The sequence below is a fragment of the Dasypus novemcinctus genome, chromosome 24 (assembly GCF_030445035.2).
Source record: "Dasypus novemcinctus isolate mDasNov1 chromosome 24, mDasNov1.1.hap2, whole genome shotgun sequence".
Lineage (NCBI taxonomy): Eukaryota > Metazoa > Chordata > Mammalia > Cingulata > Dasypodidae > Dasypus > Dasypus novemcinctus.
The window spans coordinates 50353476-50368485 of NC_080696.1; the positions used below are offsets into that span (position 1 = coordinate 50353476).

A 15010-nucleotide genomic window follows, 5' to 3' on the forward strand; every position below is an offset into this window, starting at 1 on the left:
TTCTTTTGGTTGCATCATCTTGCTGCATCAGCTCTCCGTGTGTGCAGCGCCATTCCTGGGCAGGTTGCACTTTCTTTCGCGCTGGGCGGCTCTCCTTACGGGGCACACTCCTTGCGCGTGGGGTTCCCCTACGTGGGGGAAACCCCTGCGTGGCACAGCACTCCTTGCGCGCTTCAGCACTGCGCATGGGCCAGCTCCACACAGATCAAGGAGGCCCTGGGTTTGAACCGTGGACCTCCCATGTGGTAGACAGACGCCCTAACCACTGGGCCAAGTTCGCTTCCTGTGTGTCTCTTTTTTTGTTGTTGCTTCATCTTGTGTCAGCTCTCCATGTGTGCAGTGCCATTCTTGGGCAGGCTGCACTTTCTTTCACGCTGGGCAGCTCTCCTTACGGGGTGCACTCCTTGCACATGGGGCTCCCCTACACGGGGGACACCCCTGCGTGGCAGGGCACTCCTCGTGCACATCAGCACTGTGCATGGGCCAGCTCCACACGGGTCAAGGAGGTCCGGGGTTGGAACCGCAGATCTCCCATGTGGTAGGCGAATGCCCTAACCACTGGGCCAGGTTTACTTCCAAAATAAAACTAATTTTGATCCAGTGGAGACAGTCTATCTGTACTGACAAGGAGACCTTACTAATCAATGTACATCTGCTCCCCACTCTTTAAGACCCACCCCCATGTGAAATGGAAACTTAACTCCAGCCAGTGCACATTGCCTCACTTGCTTCCACACGCGCCCTGTATGAGCCTCCCCTTCTGCCTCCTCAGTGGAGCTCCTGCCTACTTTCTGAATGAGATGCACCTGGTTCATGAATCTCTCAATAAAGCTGTGAGAGCCTAAATTGCATGAACATTTCTTCTTTTGTTACTGTTCCTGAACACCCTCACTAAAGTAATCTTTGAGTCATTATATAACATTGGCTGTTTTTCTCTTTTCTTAGCCCATATCAAGATCTAGGGCCATTTTATTTGATTACCTGCCTACTGTTTGTCTCCCCTGCTACAATGTAAGTTCCAAGAGGACAGGGCAGTGAACCAGCACAAAAACAGGTTCTAAATAAATGTCTGTTGGACAGAAGGAGTGAATGAAGAAATGAATCACCCACCAGATCAGAGGGTGAGATTGCTTTCTCATACCCTCTGGTGTAGATTCATCTATAAAATATTTACTGAGCACCTACTATGTGCCAAAAACTGTTTTAGGTGCTGGAGCTACGACAGTGAACAAAATTAAGTTTATATTCTCATAACTTTGTATTCTAGAAGAAGAGAAAGACAATAAATAGGAAAACATATAATATAGTCGCTGGGCTAAGTACTAAAAAAAATATAGCAGGACTAGGGGATGGAGTATAAGGAGGGAAATATTTTACATAGGATGGTCAGGGAGGCCTCTCTGGGGATGAGGCAGGTCAGGATAGGAAAGAGGGAAGACGTCCTGTCACAGCTGGACCCAGCAGAGAACATGCCCTGAGACCCTGTGTGGAAGACTCTTCTAAGAACAAAGCCAGAAGGACCCCGCCTAGGTCCTGGCCACAGGGTCCCATTTGGAACCCTTTCCAGGGTCAAGGGGAGCCCCGGACACCTCCAAACAACAGGCCTCCCCATTGCCCTCCTGAGCGCTAACAGGTGGGGGAACCAATCAGAACAGCAAACAGCTGGGACCCTCCCCAATATTAGGAAGGCGGAGGAGGAAAGGTCTACCTCATCCTGATAGCACACCCACAATCCATGTCTCAGATTGTGTACTAATCTCGTTTCTTTTTTTTTTTTAAGATTTATTTTATTTATTCCTCTCCCCTTCCCCCATTGTCTGCTCTCTGTGTCTATTCACTGTCTGTTCTTCTGCGTCTGCTTGCATTATCCGGTGGCACCGGGAAACTGCATCTCTTTTGTTGCGTCATCTTGTTGCGTCAGCTCTCCATGTGTGCGGCGCCCCTCCTGGGCAGGCTGCACTTTTTTCACGCGAGATGGCTCTCCTTGTGGGGCACACACCTTGTCCGTGGGGCACCCCTATATGGGGGTGCTCCCGTGTGGCATGGCACTCCTTGCGTGTGGCAGCACTGCACATGGGCCAGCTCACCATATGGGTCAGGAGGCCCTGGGGACTGAACCCTGGACCTTCCATATGGTAGACAGACACTCTATCATTTGACCCATGTCTGCATCCCATCTCTTGTTTCTTAATAAACTCATTACTCCCTTACCTACCCTATGGTGTGTCCTTAAATTCTTTTATGCGACATGGTCAAGAACCTAGAAGTCCAGAACCCAGAGCATTCTGAAGCAGGCTAGTAAGATAGGGAATCAATAGACGGATCTGGAACCTGGCAGAGAGTCCATGTGGACATCAATAACCCAAGATGGCTGCTGGAAGACCCCCCCATCTTCCCCCACCCCCCACCCCCGCTAAGATCCTGCCATCCAGAACAAAGACTTCTTCTGGAAGCCAGAGAAGCCCTGGATATTCCCCAAGGACTTTATCATTGGGCCCTCACGGGGAACTGATGGGTGGAGTAATCAACCAAAAGAGCAAACAGCTGAAACTCCTCCCTGCCATTAGCAAAGGGGAGAAATAATCAACAGTGCAAAAAGCCAGGTGTGCGGCCTGAACAGCGCTCTCTCGCCTCTGGACCCTGACTCTGGCTGCTTTCTCCCCCGTTTGGATCACTATGCAAGTAAAACCTGGGCATTTATAATCTATATTGGGAACCTGTAGTCTGTAAATCAGCCGTTTTTATCACTTTTCAGCCCCTTCCTCTCTACCTGGTACCCCTGATCTGTATTTTCTCCCATTTCTCATCCCTCCCTGCTTGAATAAATTACTGGCCTAACTCACCCAACGTGCTCTTGAAATTCCTTTCTGCAGCATGGTCAAGAACCAGGACAAAATCCGATAACAGTTCCACTAACGGGGAGAAGACATTTGAGCAGAGAGCTGATGAAAGCAAGGGAGGGAGCTGGGGAGAGAAGGTTCCAGCAGCAGCAACAACATGTGCCAAGGCCCTGAGGCAGGAGAGTTTGGGTGTGAGGCTGGAGTGGCGAGAGATGGGGGAGAGTGGTAGGAGATGTGGTTAGAGAAGTTGATCCCGCGGAATCCCCAGCCCAGGAGAGCTCTCATGTCCAGAAAGTCAAATAACCTCCAGACCCAGTGGTGATCAACAGTCTTTATTTTCTAGCCTTTGTGATCAGAAGGGTTTGAAATCACGACTCTTCCTCTGGTTACAGGCCCTGTGCATTTCTCTGTGAATGATCTTCTCCTCTGCCTGTCCCACAGGGGTCCGCGGTCCCTCCCCGCCATGGGCTGTGACCATGATTAAATTGGGAGTGCTCAGTCGGGAAGGAGGCGAAGCCCTCCTCTGCTTGGGGTCTTTCCTTGATCGGCTGCCCCTGCTCTCTGGGAAACAGTCAGGGCTCACTTGTGTTGTACTGAGAATGGGACCCCTCTCTGGACCAGCTCTGCTCCGGGATCTCAAACTCAGGGGCGAAGGATGCGAGGGGCCTGGGCCCCCGGGCTGTCGCCTTTTCTGGCGCCGGGCGAACACTGGGCCGTTCACTCAGCAGCCGCTTCCCACGCGCCTGCCACCCTCTCCCCTGGGGATGCCAGGATGCTTCTGCCTGAAACGACCAGGGATTCCCTCCTCCACGACGTCCCCGCCAGCTACCGGCTCGTGGGACCCTGTCTGAGACATCCCACCCTGGCCTTTTACAAGGCCCCAATTTATCTTTTGACTTTTCTCTCACCCCTGAAAAAAGTGGCCTTTGCTCGTCAAGCACGCTTGCGGCTTGGGGTGGGAGGGGGGAAGGAAAGTCCAGCTGTTACGAGGAGAAGCGGCTGACTACCTGGCAGCCACGTGCAGCAGGGCCCCTGTCCAGCAACTCCAGACAACTCGCGTCTTGGCTGGAGGGGCCAAGGGTCAACGGCGAGAGGGCAGGGGCCCAGACGTGGCCGGAGCCCAGAGTTAAGGCCAAACTGAACTGGATTAAAAAGGAGTTAAAAAGCTTGGGGTTTATAGAGCTTCCCCTGGGGTGCTCGGGAGCCCAGAAGAGCAGCAAGGAGGCTTTACCTGGTTGCCACATCCTCAGGAAGTCACCCCGCCCCTCCCCCTGTCTCCATGAATCAAAAATATCTCCGGGTGCTGCAAATCAGCACCCGTAACATTCAAACACTCGGTGCAAGCAGAGCATACTGGTTGAGAATAGCTGTACCGACTGGCCCTGAAAGCCTCTCCCAGGAAAGGGATTCCGAAGGGCACGCTAGTATCTCCAGAATGTAACCTAAGGAGTCAGTCTGGGGATAATGCTTAGCTGTGCCCATGGGGATGGATGGTCACCCATCCCAACGGGGCAAGACAGACGCCATTCCAGATTTGCTTGCTGTTGCTGAATTTGGGCTCTCTTGCCTTCTAACCACATAATAACTCAGAGACAAAGGAGTTTGTTTTTCAGGTAGCAGATCTGGGAGATATCTGGGCCCTCAACTTCATGAGAGAGAAAAGAGGTATTCTAGAAAATGAACCTGTGGGTCCAAGTGGACCACTGGAGGTCACCCTTGCTTGCTGCATATTGGATCACAGAAAAGAATTATTTGATCATTCTGTAGGTTCCTAGCAGCAGGTGTTGGCAACAGCCCTCTGGGAGGGCCTAGCCCGAAGGGAGTCCCCACGGGAACTCAGAGTATCCGAAGTGTGTTGTTGGTGAAGGTAGGTGGCAGGGCTGTGACATTGGCTGAGTGGGTATCGGCCCAGTCTGGGAAGGTGCCCAGTTGGAAGATGGTCTGTGCCCAGGTATTCATGGCCAAGCTGAGCAGTAGGACGCCCATCAGGTTCATCAGGATGCCGGTCCGCACCTGAAACGGAGCCCAGACTGAGGGAGCGGAAAGCACGAGACCCATTGCACAGATGGAGAAAACCGAGGCTCGGGGACAGGAAGCCATTTACCCAGGCTCTCACAGCTGGGGGCCGGGAAGTGATGGAGCCGGGACATATAGGCAGGTGGGTGGCTGTCCAGGATCCCCGTCTTCACGCCACCCTCCACTCTCTCCAGGAGCTGTGGCTGGGTCCCGTTTATTGAGTGAGATGCGGTGCCAGGTGTCATGCAGCCGTCACGCTAGGCTCCCTCTCAACATCGCTCGGCAAGCTGCTCCGTTTCTCTCCCTGTCCCTTTGTTTCTGAATCTGCTACGTCTGCAGTTCTGCCCCCCAGTGTCTCTTTCTCTACCCAGTCTCCACGTTCCCACCCCCATCCTGCCTCATCCCAACAGTCCACTGTCCACCAGCAGTCCAAGTGACCTTTCAAATACAGAAGGCAAATCACCTCCTTGTCCTGCTTATCACCCTTGAAAGGCCACCTGCTGCGGTGTGAATGATATCCCCAGGCTGTGCCCTGATTGCCCTGCGGCCCGACTGGGCCTTGACCTTGTCTGGGCCCCACCGTGCCTCACCTCCTGGCCTGGGCGCTCGCTGTGCCCTCTGCCTGGCACGCCTCCTCTCTGCCAGGCTGCACGCTTATTTCCTGCAGTGCTTAGCATATCAAACTTTACATACAATCATCGGCTTCACTTGTTTACCGTCTGTCTTCCTCAACAGAAAGCACCCTCTTTGGAGGCGAATCTGTGTGTCTCCTTCACTGGGCACCCCCAGCATCCGGGACAGCAAATACTCGTGGAATGAATGAATGAACGAGTAGATGAACAAGTGAAGGAACGTCTGTCTCCTGTTTGCTCTGTGTGTCTTTCTGTCTCTCTCTCACTCGCGCTCTTACTCTCTCTCCATTTATCCAACGGCTGGGGCCTGCTGAAAACTCGAGGGCTTCCCCTCCCTGCCAAGTCCCTTGGCTTCTGTCTCCCTCCCAGGCCCGCCCCTAACTCCCAGGATGTGGTCTGCAGCTCCTCTGCCCTGAAGATTCTGGGCACGAAGCTGAGCCGGCGAGAGGGAGAAGTCCCTCCTCCCTGAGCGGACTCTGGAAAGGAGTGACAGAGGCCGCGTGTCTCCCAATTGTCTGAGCAGAGAACCATCCCAAGGTGTGTGCTAAAAGGTACACTCCTGGTCCCACTTCAGGTCCACCTATTCAGAAATCGGGGGTGGGGGGGAAGGAGCCCTGCCCACCCCCAGTGCCCACCCGCCTTTCCAGGAAATGCCCAGACTCACCATGTCTTTGACCAGCAGGTGCCCAGAGGCAAAGGCAATCGAGTTGGGGGGCGTCGAGACCGGAAGCATGAAGGCGTAGGAGCAGCCCACCGTGCCGGGAATCATCAGGTACAGGGGGTGCACTCGCAGGCGGATGGCCTGGGCCCCGCAGGGCGGGAGAGAGGGGGACAGACGCAGGTAAGGAGCGGCCTCAAGGAGGTAGAGACAGAATTGCAAAGAGATAGAGGCAAAGACAAAGACACAGCGATAGAGATGGTCAGAATGAGGGAGAACGACAGGGTCGGAGGAGAAAGAGAGGCAGAGCTAGAGACAGAGAGGCTGGAGGAAACCAGCCACGGGAGGGACAAGAGAACACTCCGGGGCTAGGGACATTCCCAGGCTATACCGCAGGAGCATCAGGGAGAAAGCACTGGGGCAGTTTTTCCCAACCTTGACGGAGCTTCACCAGCATGGCCTGAAAGGCTCCTTAAAACAGACTGCGGGCCCCACCCCACCCAGGGGGGCTGATTCACGAGGTCGGGGTGGTGGCAGCCGGTGACTCTGTGTTTCTCACGAGGTGATACTGATGCTGCTGGTCCAGGGACCGCACTTTGAGAGCCGAGGCTCTAAGACAACCCTTCTGCCTGACCCTTCCCTCGGCCAAACAGAGCCCAAACGCTGGCCTCAGGGCACTTTTGCTGGGGCCTCGCTGGATTTCAGAGACTGAGAGAGCTCCTCATGGCATCTGTTTCCAAATTTGAGACTGTGTGGATCAAGCATGCCTGTGGGTTGGACTCAGTCAATGTGCCACCAGTTTGTCACCTACAATTCACAGTGATGGCTTCTCCAGCATTTGACTTAGGACATTTTGGGCCCGTCTTGGGAATTTTTGCAACCCAAAGGGGACAGATTTTCTCAAAAGCCCTAAAATTACTCCGCTGCATATAAAATGTTTTGATTTTGACAATAAGCAAAATTTAGAAGAACGTATCATTTGCTGGTGTCTACTCCAGGAAAAGCTGCCCCTTGCAGACCCGATGGGGTCTCTGCTCCCTCTTTCCCCACATCACCCCAAGCACCCCCATCTCTCTCAATTGCCAGGTCCCTCAGATCTTGGGAAAGGGTTTGATGAAATCCAATCACATTTAACAAGGGTGCGGGGGAAATATTCCTCCCCCACCTCCCATGCTGGTGATGGCACACCCACTTTGGAGGGCAATTTGCTCATCCTTAACAAAATTTTAAATGCACATGCTCTTTAATCTAGTGATATATGTTCTAGGAATTTATCTAGATTAATTAAAGATGCAAAGGGAAGCGAATGTGGCCTAGGCAGTTGGGTGCCTGCCTCCCACATGGAAGGTCCCAGGTTTGGTTCCTGGTGCCTCTTAAAGAAGACAAACAACGGGCAGACAACATACAGACATCAGGCAAAAACAATGAGCAGACAATGAGCAAAAACAACCAGCAGACAAAAAAAAAAACAAGCAAATAATGAGCAGACAGGGAGGAAAGACAAGTGAGCAGGAAGCAGATGTGCCTCAAGCAGCTGGGAGCCCACTACCCGCATGGGAGGTCCCGGGTTTGGTTCCGCTGCCTCCTAAAGAAGAAACAGACAGACAGCGAGCAGACAACAAGCAGACAGATGAGGAAGGCCTCTCAGGGGGGAGAAAAAGATGCATAGACCACGCATAGGTCCAAGTAGCATAGTTGGATAATAGCAAAGTCTACAAACAACCTGTAAGTCCATCAGTAGGAAACTGCTTAAATATATTGGAAACTATCCATTCATAATGGAATATTTCCAGTCATTGAAAAAGAATGAAGTATGTCCCTCTGTGTGCTGGATGGTGCCATCCCCATTATAAATTGGGGCATAGATAAGCAAGCAAAAAACATAAACCAGGTGCAGATAAGTGTGCTTTGTGTAACACTGTTTGCAAAAGAACCATATGCTTACACCATTGATTTGTCAGTTTTGAATTCTGTTAAGATAATCATATGGTTTGTTCTTCGTTAGCCTGTTTAAACACAGAAGTATTTCTACTGTCACATCATTTTTTATTCCTACCATAAAATCTGCTTGATCACGCTAACCTGTTCTTTTCTTCCAACCTTGGGTTCATTTGCTGTTGGCAGCTTTGTGCGCATGAGATTGAGTTCTGGCTTTCCTTCCCTTTGCCCTCCTTGTCTGGCTTTCTGTCTGGTGGGTCAGGGGTGACCTTCCCTCCTCCCACCCACCGCCCCGGAGGCCCCTCACCAGCTCTGCCAGGACGGGCAGGAAGATGATGACGGTGGCCGTGTTGCTGGCAAACTCGGTGAAGAAGGCGACGACGGCGGTGATGAGCAGCACGGCCAGCACGGGCGGCACGTTCTCCAGGGGGTGCAGCTGCCCCCCGATCCAGGCAGACAGCCCCGACTCCTGCAGAGAGAGGAGGCCAGGGGCAACTCTTTACCCAGCCCTAGCGGCCACCTCCGAGTGGGCCCAGGTGGTGACAATGACAACCAAAGCCCTTCCAGATGGGGAGGCTGAGGCTCAGAGGGAAGGGACGTGTCCAGGGTATCACATCAGGAAAGCTGGGACTTGGATTCAGCATCTCTGTTCCATATTCTCTAGGCCCACGGATCCCCCAATCATCCATATTGTTCTAGGCACCCCTAAGCTCTGACTTGAGAGAGGGGAATCAGAACCTCCATGTTAAATCGTCCCATCCCTCCAGCTATGGTTATTGGTTATAAAATTATTAACACAATTACTTATATATAACATTGGCTATTAATGTGATATCTATTACATAATGATGTTAATATATATCAGATACACAATCTATACACAAGACTTATCAGTATATATGATATAAGACATCAGAAATATATCAAATACAACCCAATCAATAGGATTATCAACAAGTGATACTTATTGTCAATAATAAGGATAATTATTACAATGATAATAATACAAGTACTAACGCGATTAGCATGGCATTATTATTCATTGTCATATAATCACCATCACTGAGGCTCTGTAGGGAGCCGGGCCCCTGCCCTTGTCATCTCACTGGCACCCAGGCATCCCGCAAAGTAGATACTGCCGTCCCTGTTCTCCAGAGGAGGAGCCTGAGGCTGGGAAGGTTTGTATGACTTGCCCAAGGTCTCCCCACCACATCTGCCCGACCACGTTGCACGCTCAGAACCTCCTATGCCCACCTGCAGCCTCCTCCTAAACCCCGGCCATCAGGTGTCCTCCTCAGGGCAGGCCAGTCCACTGCCCTTCTTATTTAAGAGCCGTGCCCAGAGCTGACCACAGTCCTCTGGGACACAGAGGGGAGGCACACTGGATTGTCCCCTCTGGCCCAACCTCCACCTACCCGACGGTGCTGCGGAATTATCCAGCACTCTCTGCTGACTTCTCCGGGAGTCCCCCTCTATACAAGTATACAGTGGATATCGCCCACACCTGATCCGACTTGAGTCCAACACACCTTCATTACGTCCCTAAGCAGCAAAGCAGCAGGTGTAAAAGGAGCTCCTCACTATCCCCTGGCAGTGGACGGCCAAGTGCAGAATTGACGGAAAGATGCAGTGGCGCCTCCTACAGGTCATGTACTTACAAAGGTAACAAGCCACAGGCTTAGGAGCTGAACAGGGTAGAGTAGGTCAGTCCGGAGACTCTCAGAAGCAAATGTATTGCTACTGTACCCTTTCAGCAACCCAGTATCATCTGGTACCAATCAATACTTTGTTTTACCAAAGAAGCTTTACATATCTTCTTTTTGGTTTAAGCGCTTATCCAAAACTTAAAATTACATGATGGATCCTAGAACAGCACCCTGTTTTCACATAACCAAAATAGTATATTTTCCCCTTACAATTTGACTTAAAAGGCAGCTTCAATACCCAAATAATAACTAGTCCTTGTGAAATTAGGGTGCTTGTTGTGCATCTGCACTGTGTCTGCCCCTGGCCAACAAGTCCTGCGTCCCCCCTAAGTCCCAGCACCGGCAGCGAGACGGACGGCAGCGTGTGCAATTAAATGGAGAGGGGCTGGTGAGGGGATATTAATAACGTGGGCGAGTGAGAAGCCAAGAGCCTCCCTGCAGCTGGGCCCTGCGTGGTGGGCTCCCCGCCGGTACCCCGCAGCCATTTTGGGCCTGGGCTCAGCCTCTGCAGTTGGAGGGAGGCCTTCCTGGGAGAGGAGAGCCCCCAGCTGCCTGGGCTCTGTTGGGGGCGCCAAAGGGGCTTCCCACCTGCCCTTTCCCATGCCCTTAGGAAGTGGAAGCTCCGTTTCCTTGGAAACACACAGCCCCACCATGTTCCCAGGGATCCTGGGGACCCGCAACAGATGGAGGCAAAGACAGAGTGGCCCAAGGAGAAGAGCTCCGGAGTCAGACTAGGTTTGTTTCCAGCTTTCTAGCTGTGTCACCTCGGGCAAGTAACTTAATCTCTCTGTGCCTCGATTTCTTTACTTGTAAGTCAGGGATAATAATCATTCCTGTCCCATAAAGTTGTTGTGGAAAAAGGAGCTTGTCAAGAAAGCACTTAAGACCAATCTTCCGTCCATGAGATAGTAAAATATAATAAAGGTAATAGTAGGGAAGATGATAGTGGCTCCCGGTTTTAGCAGCTGGTATGTGCCAGCCCTCTGCCGGGCACTTGCCATACAGTCTGTCATCAATCCTCAAAACAGTTCATCATAGATGCCATACCCCACAAATACTTATATAGCATCATTATGTCTCAGATCTCTTGCAGGTGCCTGGAACAGTAGGGAATGAGACAGATAAACAAAGGAATAATAAACAAATGAACAAGATAATTTGGGGGGTAGATGTGTGTCAAGGAATAAGCAGGGTGAGGAGAGGGAGAGCAACTAGCGGGTGTGAGGCCACTTTAGAGATGGTGGCCAGGGAGCGCCTCTCTGAGGAGGTGAAACTTGGAGCTGAGACCTGGAGGGTGAGACTCAAAAATCAGGGGAAGGCAAAGGCAAAGGCCCTGGGATGTGAATGAGTCTCGTAAGATGGAGGAACAGCAAGGAATCAGGAAGGGGGAGAGAGGCAGGGGCCAGGCCTTGCATTGTGGGGCCCTGTGTGTAGACTCAGACTAGATTCTGAGTATATGGCAGTTTTAAGTGATTTTGTAGCAGGAGAAAACTGCGGTGAGGACACACAGCAGTTTCAAGTGCGTTGCCTGAGCTCAGAGTTAGCACCGGGATCTGCTTCCCGCCCTTCAGAATCAGCATTAGGGTGTCGCACACCCAGACGTACCCTCGGCCCAATCCAAGGACTTCCAAATCTCAGGGGGTCCGGCTCCGGCCAGGCCAAGGGCTGGAGTGGGGCCAGTGGCAGGATGTGCCATAAGCATTCTGGTCGCTCCTGGGCCAGGCTGCGGCTGCCCGGGGACGGGACGGTATGGCAGGGGCTGGGGGAGGGGGCAGCTGCCACACAAAGCCCCTGTTGAACAGAAACCCCGGCCGGCTGCCAGCGCTGGGCAGGAGCCAGCCTGGCCTCCCAGCATGCTCAGCGTCCCACAGCCCAGCTCTCACTGACGGCCGGGGCTCAGAGAAGCCGCCTCTCACCCAGACACCGGCTCAGGGCCAGGCTGGGTTCAGGTCATCTCGACAATGGCCCCATTTCCACCGAGTTGCCCAGTCACAAGGTCCGGGTCACCTTTGATTCTGCCCTTGCCCTTTCCCCCAACATCCAGTCTTAATAACAGCCAACTACCTGTTCCACATGGATCGACTCACTTAAGAATCATGACAACTCCACAAGATGGGTACCATTACTATTCCCACTTTACAGATGAGGAAACTGAGGCACAGAGAGGGTTCATAACTTGTCAAATTCACCCAGCTGATCCCACACTGGTTCCACTGCATTGTGCCGCCTCCTCAAGGTCTGGATATGTCACTTCCTCCAGGAAGTCTTCCCTGCTACACCCCACTAGGAGGCAGTAGCATGAAGACAGACACGGGTTCAAATCCCGGCTTTGCTACTTATGGATTGTGTACTTAGAATCAGTCTCTGGGTCTCAAGATTCCTACACTGGGGACTAACAGAACTTTTGCTCTCATCTATTTTGTTCTTTTCGAAGTCTGTACACATGTTACTTGCGACCCCAACGGCAGGGAGCTTTGGCGCTGTGATGGATAGGCTATTGTGTCAACTCGGCCAGGTAATTGTGCCCAGTTGTTTGGTCAAGCAAGCACTGGGCTAACTGTAATACAAGGGCATTTATGGACGTTAGTCACCATTTGCTTCACTGCAGTGGTAAATCATATAGCTGGTTATAATCACATCAATCAGGGAGATTGCCATCAGCAATGACTGATGCTTAGCCCAATCAGCTGAATCCCTTAAAAAGGGAAGTGATTCCAGCATTGAGAGAGAATTTCCCAGCTTGTCTTTGGACAGCCAGCATCTCCCAGAACTCATCAAGAATCTTCATTGGACTTTCATTGGAGCTCCTGGTTGCAGCCTGCCTGCGGAACCTGGACTTGTGCATCCCCACAGCTGCGTGAGAGACTCTGATCAATCTCTGACTATCGACAGATATCCCTTGTTGATTCTGTTTCCCTAGAGAACCCTGACTAACACAGTTTGGTACCAGGAGTGGGGCTTATCGAGATATCCCTTCTAAAGTGAAGGATAAGCTGTTGCATCTGGCGCCTCCTATGACCAGAAAGAAGGAACAACACTTAGTCGATCTCTTTGGATTTTGGAGACAACACATTCCTCATTTGGGTGTGCTACTCAGCCCCATTTACCAGGTGACCAGAAAAGCTGCTAGTTTTGACTGGGGACCAGAACAGGAAGAGGCTCTGTGTCAGGTCCAGGTTGCTGTGTCAGTGGCACTACCACTTGGGCCATATGATCCAGTAGATCCAATGGTGCTGGAAGTTTCCATGACAAATAGAGATGCTGTCTGGAGCCTTTGCCAGGCCCCTATAGGAGAACCACAATGCAGACCCTTAGGATTTGGGAGCAAAGCCCTGCCATCCTCTGCAGGTAACTACTCCCCTTTTGAGAAACAGCTTTTGGCCTGCTGCTGGGCCTTAGTAGACACTGAACGCTTAACCATGGGCCATCAAGTTACCATGAGACCTGAGTTGCCTATCATGAGCTGGGTATTGTCTGACCCACCAAGCCATAAAATTGGGCGTGCACAGCAGCACTCCATAATAAAGTGGAAGTGCTATATAGGAGATAGGGCTCAAGCAGGTCTGAAGGCACAAGTAAGTTACATGAGGAAGTAGCCGAAATGCCCGTGGTCACCATTCCTGCCATGTTACCTTCTCTTTCCCAGCCCACAGCTTTGGCCTCTTTCAGAGTCCCTTACAATCAGTTGGCTGAGGAAGAGAAAACTCGGGCCTGGTTTACAGATGGTTCTGCACGATATGCAGGTACCACCTGAAAGTGGACAGCTGCAGCACTGCAGCCCCTTTCTGGGACATCCCTGAATGACAGTGGTGAGAGCAAACCCTTCCAGTGGGCAGAACTTCGAGCAGTGCACTTGGTTGTTCATTTTGCTTGGAAGAAGAAATGGCCAGAGGTGCATTTGTACATTGATTCATGGGCTGTGGCCAATGGTTTGGCTGGATGGTCAGGGACTTGGAACATGATTGGAAAATTGGTGACAAAGAGATCTGGGGAAGAGGCATGTGGATTGACCTTTCTGAGTGGGCAAAAAACGTGAAAATTTTTGTATCCCACATGAATGCTCACCAGAGGGTGACTTCAGCAGAGGAAAATTTTAATAATCAAGTGGATAAGATGACCCACTCTGTGGCTAATGCTCAGCCTCTTTCCCCAGCCACTCCTGCCATTGCCCAGTGGGCTCATGAACAAAGTGGCCATGGAGGTAGGGATGGAGGTTATGCATGGGCTCAGCAACACGGACTTCCCCTTACCAAGGCTGACTTGGCTACAGCCACTGCTGAGTGCCCAATCTGCCGGCAGCAGAGACCCACACTCAGCCCCCGATATGGCACCATTCCTCAAGGTGACCAGCCTGCTACCCGGCGGCAGGTTGACTACATTGGACCACTTCCACCATGGAAGGGGCAGCGATTTGTTTTAACCAGAATAGACACATACTCTGGATATGGGTTTGCATTTCCTGCACACAATGCTTCCTCCAAAACTACCATCCGTGGACTACTGAATGTCTTATCTACCGCCATGGCACTCCACACAGCATTGCTTCTGATCAAGGAACCCATTTCACAGCAAATGATGTGTGGGAATGGGCGCATGCCCATGGAATTCATTGGTCTTACCATGTTCCCCGTCACCCTGAAGCAGCTGGATTGACAGAATGGTGGAATGGCCTTTTGAAGACTCAATTATGGTGCCAACTAGATGGCAATACCTGGCAGGGCTGAGGCAATGTTCTCCAGGAGGCTGTGTATGCTTTAAATCAGCATCCACTCTATGGTGCTGTTTCTTCCATAACCAGGATCCATGGGTTCAGGAATCAAGGGGTGGAAACGGGAGTGGCACCACTCACTATTACCCCTAGCGATCCACTAGGAAAAGTTTTGCTTTCTGTCCCTGCAACCTCAAACTCTGCTGGTCTACAGGTCTTAGCACCAAAAGGAGGAGCGCTGTCACCAGGGAATACAGCAATGATTCCATTGAACTGGAAGTTAAAATTGCCACCTAGCCACTTTGGGCTCTTCTTACCTCTGAGTCAACAGTCAAAGAAGGGAATTACTGTACTGGCTGGGGTGACTGGTCCTGACTATCAAGGGAAAAAAAGGACTGCACCTACATAATGGGGGTAAAGAGAAATTTGCCTGGAATACAGGAGATCCTCTAGGGCGTCTCCTAGTACTGCCATGTCCTATGAGTAAAGTCAATGGAAAATTGCAACAACCC

At 51.6% G+C, this 15010-nt stretch overlaps 1 protein-coding gene across 5 annotated transcripts in view; it reads right to left on the reverse strand.

Moving 5' to 3' along the window:
* Positions 1 to 3156: 3156 nt before the first annotated feature.
* SLC13A3 (solute carrier family 13 member 3) overlaps positions 3157 to 15010 on the reverse strand; it is an 88298-nt gene continuing 76444 nt past the window's right edge. For all 5 annotated transcript variants that reach the window (XM_058287175.2, XM_058287177.1, XM_058287176.1 and 2 more), the window contains 3 exons: positions 8392 to 8553; positions 6153 to 6290; positions 3157 to 4853 (listed from right to left, as the gene is read on the reverse strand). In XM_058287175.2, coding sequence (XP_058143158.1) covers positions 4677 to 4853; positions 6153 to 6290; positions 8392 to 8553 — 477 coding nt within the window. In that variant the 3' untranslated portion in view covers positions 3157 to 4676. The remainder of the gene's footprint in view (positions 4854 to 6152; positions 6291 to 8391; positions 8554 to 15010) is intronic.